The following is a 9605-nucleotide window of genomic DNA, read 5'->3' as shown; positions in this document are numbered from 1 at the left end:
AACAATGTTCAAAGACTTTTGACTCATCATTGTGAGAATGCACTGGGCAGCCAGCCAAGAATCTTCAGCACTCCAGATACCAGTCCACTGCAAGGCCAGCACAACTGTTTCCATGTTGAAATGTACCCCATCACTTTCAGGGGTCTGAGGCTCTTTGAGAGAGGGTTAGGATGACCCACTGATACGGCCTTAGCAAAGAGAACCACCTCTGGAATTGAGCAGACCCCCATACCAGTTCTTCTGGGGTTGGGGAAAAAACATGTCCCAGTAGCAGAGGGTTTATCCAGGCTCTGTGAGTTTCAGTGTTTGTCAACTCTAAGATGGTATCAGAAGGCTTGATTGCCCTGATTAGAACATGATATAACGAGACATGTAATGAGTGAGGCACCAGGGTACCTGGAGGAGGAATATTTGAGTATTAATCATCTCTGCCTTCAACATTTCACATTCTTTTTTTTTTTTTTTTTTTTGAGACGGAGTTTCGCTCTGTCGTCCAGGCTGGAGTGTAGTGGCGCCATCTAGGCTCGCTGCAACCTCCACCTCCCAGGTTCAAACAATTCTTGTGCCTCAGCCTCCCACGGAGTTAGGACTAAGGCATGCACCACGACGCCTGGCTAATTTTTGTATTTTTAGTAGAGAGAGGGGCTCGCCATGTTGGTCAGCCTGGTCTTGAACTCCTGACCTCAGGTGATCCGCCCACCTCGGCCTCTCAAGGTGCTGGATTTACAGGCGTGAGCCACCGTGCCTGGACCACTTCACATTCTTTTCTTTTCTTTTTCTTTTTTTCTTTTTTTTTTTTGAGACGGAGTCTCGCTCTGTCGCCCAGTCTGGAGTGCAGTGGTACGATCTTGGCTCACTGCAAGCTCCACCTCCCGGGTTCACACCATTCTCTTGCCTCAGCCTCTGGAGTAGCTGGGACTACAGGCGCCCGCCACCACACCCGGCTAATTTTTTGTATTTTTTAGTAGAGACCGGGTTTCACCATGTTAGCCAGGATGGTCTCGATCTCCTGACCTCGTGATCCGCCCGCCTCGGCCTCCCAAAGTGCTGGGATTACAGGAGTGAGCCACCGCGCCCGGCCTTCACATTCTTAATCTCCGTGTTCTCTGATCCCTTTTTTAGGAGTCTGATATTGATGACACTAGGACTTCAATTGCAGCCTCTGTGTGGATGGGCCTCTTGTCCCTTGATTAGTCTCCTATTTCGATCGGTTTGACACACATGAACGGTATTTAGAAAGATGATGCTACTGATCTCTTGTTTGTAAGACCCTGACTTTGAGGTTTTTTGAAAAACTCATGAAACAGTTATAAGAACAATTTTCTACAGAAATCCCAGGACGGTAACCAATTTACAAGAGTTGCCCCGCCAACAACGTGAGGTATGGAGACAGCCCCTCTCTTGGGTAGGGGGTCGGCTTTCATTTGTCCCTTTTGAGTCCACTAGCCCTCAACCTCCTCCATTTCCAGGGGCCACTGATGTAATTTCTCTATTGTCTTACGTGCTCTTTGCCTAAATGTCTCCCATGTAGTTCACTATCGCTTCCTACCACCAGATGGTGGAAAGGGAAAAGGAAATAACGGGCCGGTAGATGAATGTGGTGGCAGGCAGAGTATCTATGGCGAAAGGTGTGGTGGTGAATGGACCCAAAACGGAGCTTCTGAATTGCCCACGAATGCCCACGGATTCCCTGTTAACATTTTAGCGCCCACTCAAGGCTCGGCCGTCCAGGTCTGGGAGTCAGTAAGGCACAATAATGCCTGCTAGGGAGGGAGCCAGCCCTCATCTCAGCGGATTCCTGGGAACGTCAGTCAGACCTCGGGAACATTCCTGAACACCCGAACCGCACCTGGCCCAGGCACTGGAGCGGGGCTTAGGCGGGTCCCAGCGAGGCGATGCGTCCCCTCGGCCCCGCTGCGTCCTTCGCCCGTTTTTCCCCACGTCAGTGCCACCGCCTCCTCTGTGCGGAACTCGCACCTGGCCTGCCTGCGTTCCCACGCCCCACCGAAGGGACGCCGCGTTTCTCTCCCTTCCAAGGGACCCTTTTCCTTCCCCTCCAACAGCCCCCCGCGAAAACTCATTCCAGATTGCCTCGATGCCCCAGGGCCACCTGCCATCACCCTGGGCAGGCGTTTGGCCCCGGGCCTGCCCTGGTCTCCATCCCCAGCCCGTCCTCCACCTCTTGTCGCCCCCTCCCGCTCAGCCCCCTTCTCCTCCTTCTCCACGTGCCCCTGCACTCCCACGCCCCTCCCCCAAGAAGCCCCTCTCCTCCGGTCTCGAGGAGTCTCGCGGCACTTCCCGGGGCGTCAGCCCAGCCGCCGCGGGTGGGTGGCAGCCGCGCGGAGCGGGGTGCCTCTGGCGCGGGCGGTGAGGAGGGCGCCCAAGCGCCTCAGCCGCAGGGACGCCCCCGGCGCCTGCCCCGACGCGGCCCCGGCCCCGGCCCCGGCCCCGGCCCCGGCCCCGCCCCTCTCCGGCCCCGCCCCCGCCCGGCGGCCGCGCGTCCCCGGCAGGCGGAGCTGCAGGAGCCTCGCGGCAGCGCCGAGGAGGAGGGGAGAGCGGGCGGCGCGGCCGCGGCTGCCGGGCGCTGGGCTGGGCGGCGCTGTTTTTTTTTTTTTTTTTTTCGCAATTTCCACTCGCGGGGAGCAGGAAACCCGGTGCAGCCGGGCGCATTGGGCCGCGATGCAACAGCAGCAGCAGGAGTCGCCCCGGGGCAGCAGCGGCAGCAGCAGCAGAGGCAGCAGCGGGCGGCGCTGAGCCGCCGCCGCCGCCACTGAGGAAGAAGCCGGCCCAGCCGCCGCCGCGTCCGGACCCTCGCGCCTGGATCCCAGCGTCCCGATCCCGGCGCCCCGACCCCCACGCCCGCCTCCGCCAACTTTCACGCTGCCTCGGCGGCCCGGCCCGGCTCGACGCCAATGGGTGAGTGGGGGCCGCCCGCGTCCGGGCGTCCACTTCAGCCTTGAGGGCGGCGCGCCCGTCCCAGAACCGCGGAGCCCGGGAGGGCGCCCCGGGGGCAGGGTCCGGACGGGGGACACCGCGGTGGGCGCCCTCGCCTGCCTCGCGCACCCCCATTCACTCCCACTTGCGCCCGTGTGCCCGCCGAGCCCGCGCGCGGCGCCGACGGGAACCCGCGGGGGCCTGAGCAGACGATCACGGGGGCTGGCCCCGGGCGGCTCGGGCTGAGGGATGCAGGGGGTGTGGTTGGTTTTTCGGGTGGGCGGGGAGAGTTTTGTCTTGGCCATTTTTGCACCCGAGCGCGCCCTCCTCTGCGCTGCGGACACGGGCACCCGGACCTGGTGGGCTCCGGCCCTGCGCGGGGCTGCTGGTGCCTTCCTGGTCCTGTCTCGGGGGAAGCTGGAACCTCGGGGTCTTGGAGGGGGCTGGGTTGCCTTTGCTGGGGGTTGACAGGGGTTGGGGGGTGGGGCGGGAAACGCCCCAGTTCCTGGTCTGGCTCGCAGTCCCGGGGTCCAGAGCACCTGACGCTCCTCCTTGCGCCCCCCTTCCTCCCGGCCCCGACCCTTTCGCTGCTGCCTTCCTGCAGCCTGGCGAGCTCTCTGCTCCGTGATGCTAAAAGGCCACTTCCCATACTGTCCTTTAAGTCTTCAGGGTCTGGGACCTGGAAATGGTGATCCGGTCTTTGATTTGCTGAGTAAACATCAGTTCGAAGTCGCCAACTAACCTTTGAACCCCCTGGGTCCCATTTGATTTAGACCCCGGAGCATTGGAACCACCTTGCTGCCCAGAGAAGCTGCCACTTTATTGGCAAGGCACTTATGATTACTTGGGCTATTAAATGTTTGGTCTACCCAGGTAATGTTCTTGCTGACAGCCAGCTTCTGTTTTTCAGCCTCTGGCAGATTATTTTTGGATGTTCCTAGGCCAGGCATAGGAAGGCTGCAGATAATAATAAATCATAATAAAGTGAGACCTTTCTGTGTTCAGGTAATAGGATTCCAGTACACTAGTCAGGATGTTCAGAAAGCCTGAAGCATTGGAAAAGAGGAGGTTTAACCCAGTCCGTTGTTGACAGGCAAAGTTAAAATCCCATTTGTGGTCATTTGCCAAAAAAGGTTTTCCTTTTCTAAGTAGTGGTGATCTGTTGTCCCCTTGGCTTAAATGTCACTTTTTTCACAGTGCCCTTCTCTCCCACCTGCAGTCTAAATTGGTTCCTGTTCCATTTTCTCATACAACACCTTTTTTTCGTAGCAGTATTACATATTTGTGTGTAACAGTTATCTCCTCTACTGTAAGCTCTGTGACCATAGGGACAGCACAGTGTTGCATAGTTTGCTCAGCACTTTTGGTGTGTGGCACAGAGCAGGACCTAAATATTTGTTGAATGAATGAATGAGGGGCATGAAATCCTCCTACTCTGCTGGGGACAGAACACTTAACTCACTCTTGTTTTGCTTTGGCCCATAAGATGATTTAGTTCATTGGCAGAAGTATATACTTTAAACCTTACAGGCCACTTTAGTAATGGGTTAATTTCTCCTGAGGTAACCAAAAATTCTGTTTTGATCACCTTTCATTTTGGGTGGGTCACCGTGAGGGTTATGCAGAACAAGAAGTTAATCCAAATGTCTTCTCCCATGGCCAGACTGTGCTTTCTGTATCTCAATGAGAAGGGGACTGAGTCTCGTTTAAGAAGAATCAGACCTATTTTTCAGATTTGAACTGTTTTCATTCTTTAGAACTTCCTACGAAAAATAGAGTGCTCCTGTAGTTTTTAGTCCTTTTATACTTAATCTTTACTGCAACCATTATTGCAGGGGGAGGGGGCATCGATTTTCATTTATTTCAGGAGTTAATACTTAGAGGTGATAATGTCAAAACGAATGTAATTTAATTCATGTTTATAGTGGGATTTAAGGTGCTTATAGTAGCTTGTGGCTAAAGATCACCTGCTCTTTTGAAAGCATCTCCAGCAGTATATTTGTAATGAAGTGCAGTTATTTAACCGTTCATTCTGTATGTCTTCCAATGGAGTGATCTAATGGGCTGAGGTTGTGTGTATGCAGACAGAGGCCCACCGTTTCCCCCAAGTCTCTGGTTTTCAGATTTATCCAGTTTATCAATTTGATGCAATTTTATTCTTTTTTAAGAGGGAGGGTCTCGCTGTGTTGCCCAGGATGGATTTGAACTCCTGGACTCCAGATCTTCCCAAGTAGCTGGGACTGCACGCTCACACCACTGTGCCTGATTCTGATACACTTATATTCTTACCTGGCCTGATAATGAGTTTTCTCTTGATGGATAACATAGTAAAACTGTATCTTATATTTCGTTTTCTGAAAAATAACAGAAAAGAACCAAATCCCTAACCCTGAAGTGAAGCTGGTTAGTTGCAACATGGCCTGTTATAAAAGCCCATCAGAATGTGCCCTCTGAACTTGCTAGGAGATGCATGCCTACAGTGCCAGACGCAGAGAAAGCCTCTTATAATTACAATTAAACAGATATTATGGTGACCCAAATCTGTGAGTAGTGAAGGGTTTGCAAGCCCACAAATGATTTCTGTTTAATTCCAGAGTAACAACAAAGTTTGGATAGCCTTTGGCAACGTATTTATTGTATTGGCGGTAGACTGCTGTATGCTAAACTAAAGCTAAAATGAACATAATGTGTTGGTCTCTACAAATGTCTTGAGTTAGAAATGGAAGAAAAGGCTCCCACCTTAATTGTACGTAAGCTTTACCCACTTCTATCCATCTTGGCACGAGCAAAAGCTTGCTGTGGCTCTGGTTACACAAACCTTGGTGGTTTCTTCTCTTACTACTTCAGTTCTTTTGGTGTTACTGACATTCTCTCATCAACTCTTGAGTTTGTAGTTGTTTTTAATGTATTTTGCATACAGTAGTATTTGTTCATCTATCCATCCATCCATCCATCCAATGTTTGTTGATCTTCTTTGCATAGGCACTGTGCTAAGAACAGGTGCAGAACAGAGACGTGACACTTTGGGCTTCTCAGTCTGATGGAGGCTGACTTGAATGCAATTCTCATGGCAGTATGTAGCTGAAAGCCATAGTAGAGCGCATGAAAGATGAGTGGAGAAGGCCAATCTGACTTAGCCTGGAGAGTGCCCAGGACAGTGTCTTAGAGGAGATTGTGTTTGAGCAGAAATCTAGTTGAGTATGAGTCATCGCTGCCCTCCAGCCACACCTGGTTCTTGCGGCAGAGACTGAGAACGAGCACCGTGGGAACCGCGGGGCATCTCAGTAAGATGGTACAAGGAAGGATGACTTAGAGGACTTGCACCTGTGTCAGGTGGCTTGAGGACGTGTTTAAGGAAGCTGGGCATGACTTTGGATTGGATGCTACCAGGGGGAATTTGTGATTGGGTATTTTAACAAATGTTCTCTAGGAGCAGGGAACATTGGAGGTAGGCCACAGCTATGGTTGGTAAAGCAGCAGCAGTCATTTGCATTATCCAGGATTGGGGGATATTTGGTCATGTGTGTGGTTTGGACAAGGTGCATGTTTTGTCCGTGTTCAGACATGATTAATGTGTGGTCTTGTTTTCATCTTATTCCATCCTGGTCGCAGAGTGGCCTTGTCTGATGTTGGTTTTCTAGGGAATTGTTTCTGTTCAACAGGACACCCTGGCCCAGCTGTGAGTGCCTGGCCAGCTCCCAGCCAGAAGAACTGCTCTTTCTCCGAGTTAACTATGTGACGGGCAGGGGCAGGGAATAGGAGGCAGTGGGGGAGGAAAATGGCTTTCTAGGTATATCTGTGGCTACTTCATATCAACCAGGTCTAGCCTGGACTGTTGTTCAATGCTAAGCACGATGGACATCTGAAATGCTATACTCAGGGAAGAGAGAGTGACAGAGAAAGAGCAAGCTGCTGAGAACCAAGAAGTCAGTGCTAATGGGAAAGATGCAGAACAGGAAAATAGCCCAAATACCTAGTGTTAGAGAAGGAGAGCCTCTAATGCAGCGCTTCTCAGAGGGTGGCCCCAGGCCAGTAGCACAGCCTCCCCTGCAACCCGTTAGAGATACAGATTCTCTGGCTTCATTCCAGCAGACCTCCTGAATCAGGAATGCTGGGGCTGGGGCCCAGCAATCTGCATTTTCATGAGTCCTCCAGGTGGTTCTGATCATAGTCCAGTGTAGAACCCCTCCTTGCCTTACAGTTGAGAAAGCTGACATCCGGAGCTCGTGGTTCACTGGGGTACACAAGGCACTCTGTTCATAAGACTATTATAAGTCTTATGTTATAAGTACTGTTATAAGTGACTCATTACCTTAGAGAAGGAGAAAGACATACTCCTACTTGAAAACAAACTTCTTGTGTTAAGACAGTACAGTGTGGATTCTTCCACGAATCCAGTCCAACCCAGACCTCCAACACCTAGGCATTAGTGACACTAGGCAGCCAATCTCAGTGTTAGTCTCTGAGACTTTTACCAGAGTATCACACAGGCACTTCCCAGCATCCTTTACCCTCCATCCTCTTTAAAGGGGACTTTAAGATACACTGTTTGCATTATTCCAGTGTGTAATATTTGTTCATGATTTTCTATACCTGGTACCTGTATTCGTTTCTGATTGCTGCTGTACCTACCACAGACTTAGTGCCTGGAGACATTACATGTTTATCATCCACCACTGGGCGACAATCACGAAGTCAGCAGAGCTGCATTCCTTCTGGAGGCTGTAGGAGGGAATCCCTTTCCTTGCCTTTTCCAGCTTCCAGAACTGGCATTCCTTTGCTTGTGGCCTCTTCCTCTCTCCAAAGCCAGCAACGGCCGGGCAGCTCTCTCTCCCATCACATCATTGTTACTGACTCTTCTGCCCCTCTCTTCCATGTGTATGGACTCCTGTGATGACATTGGGTCCACCTGGATATTCCAGGCTCATCTCCTCATCTCCAGGTCAGCTGATCAGTAAGTTTAACTCCCCTTTGCCTTGTAACCTAATATTCACACATCCTGGGCTTTAGGATGTGGGCATCTGGGGGCGGGGAGGGAATGTTATTCTGACCACTACACTGCCCTGTGGTGGACCTGACTTTTCCTGGTTTCTCTTGGATAACTGTGTGTTCGTAGTCAACTGCCCTGTCCCTCCTTGGGAAGATTCCATCTTTGGTTCTATTTAGATTTTTACAGTTTATTAATAAAGCCGCCTTAAAGTTACATCTTGCATTCACCTTTCTCTCCTCTTCACTGCTGTTTTTTTGAGACAGCTTGTCCCACTCTTCCCCTTTCCTCACATAGCCTGCCCTACACCTACCAGGACTCTGGCACTGCCTTGATTGTGTTCTAGAAACTGATCATGCTGAGGTTATCCTGAATGATCCTTCTCCAATCACGAAGTACATGGTCTCAGGCCTCACCATGTTTGACTTCACTGAAGCTTGAGACTGAAGACTGGAAGTCTTTGTCTTCTAGAACACCCTATTTTTTCCTGATTTCTCCTACAGTCCTCCCTTCTTTTCTTCCACCCCTGTCCACCTGTGGAATGCTGTCATCCCTGGTCCCCTTATGTTTAGTGTGTCCTTGAGTGATTGCAGCCACTTTGCCAATTCAGGTGTCGCCTATTGACGATGCCCACATCTGTCCCCAGTCTTGGTCTCTGTTCTGAGCTCAGGACCCACCCACTATAAGCACCACAAGGGCAGGAACCTCGTCAGTTTGGTCGTCGTGTTCCTGTGCCTGGTACACTGTAAGCCTAAGATTAACATTGGTTGAGCTGATTATCATTGGTATCCTCTCCTAGTTAACTTCACCCAGGTGTGTCTTAGACGCCTCAGACTGAGCATGTTGCAAACTAAGCACAGCATTTCTCCTCTGTAATACCTGCCCTGCCTCTTTTTACTTCCCATTTCGTTGAGGGTATCACCATCTTTCCTGTCACTTCCACAGGGACGCTGCTATTGTTCCTTGCCTCTTGTTCCTTCCCCTTTCGCTGCCCCTTCTGATGTACAGTCAAGCCCCAACTGGCTCTGGAATTGACCCTATGTGTCTACCCTTCTGCAAATGCTTTAGATCCTGAATGCCTTAGTGAAGCCTTCGTGAAGCTCGGCAGCCACCAATGCTTTCGCTTATTCTAAGCTCATTCAGGTCTCTGAGACTTTGCCCACGTATTTCCCTTCATGGGGAACAGATGTCACTCTCTCCTCTGCCTTGTAGACTCCCTGTATCAGTTTCCTATTGCTGCAGTAACAAATCACTGTGAACCTAGTGGCTTGAAACAGCACAAATGTGTAATCTTATAGTTCTAGAGGTCGGAAGTTCAAAATGGATCTTACCGGGTCGATATCAAGGTGTCAGCAGGGTTGCGTTCTTTCTGGAGGAATTCATTTCCCTGCCTTGCCCGGCTTCTAGAGGCTGCCTGCAGTGCCTTTACCTCCTTCACTCGTGACCCCAGCCCTCCGACCTCTGCTTCAGTCCTGGCATCTCCTATCTTTCACCGAGCCACCTGCCTGCCTTTTATGAGGACCATTGTTTGACACTGGGCCCACCTGGATAATCCAGGATCCCCTCCCCTTCTCAGGATGCCTGGTGAATCACACCTGCAAAGTTCCTGTTGCCATGGAAGGGAACATAGTCACAGGTTCTGGGGATTAGGATATGGCCATCTTTGGGAAGTCATTGTTCAGCC

The 9605-nt window shown here is 51.3% G+C and overlaps 1 protein-coding gene across 3 annotated transcripts in view; it reads left to right on the top strand.

Moving 5' to 3' along the window:
* Positions 1-2500: 2500 nt before the first annotated feature.
* SH3KBP1 (SH3 domain containing kinase binding protein 1) overlaps positions 2501-9605 on the top strand; it is a 354705-nt gene continuing 347600 nt past the window's right edge. Inside the window, exon 1 of one of the 3 annotated variants that reach the window (XM_055376721.2) lies at positions 2501-2916. In XM_055376721.2, the coding sequence (XP_055232696.1) occupies positions 2913-2916 (4 nt within the window). In that variant the 5' untranslated portion in view covers positions 2501-2912. The remainder of the gene's footprint in view (positions 2917-9605) is intronic. The other 2 variants (XM_055376717.2, XM_055376718.2) reach the window with 2 other exon arrangements.

This window comes from Gorilla gorilla, chromosome X (genome assembly GCF_029281585.2).
Source record: "Gorilla gorilla gorilla isolate KB3781 chromosome X, NHGRI_mGorGor1-v2.1_pri, whole genome shotgun sequence".
In the NCBI taxonomy this organism is placed as follows: Eukaryota; Metazoa; Chordata; class Mammalia; order Primates; family Hominidae; genus Gorilla; species Gorilla gorilla.
This window is presented reverse-complemented; position numbering and strand designations above follow the sequence as displayed.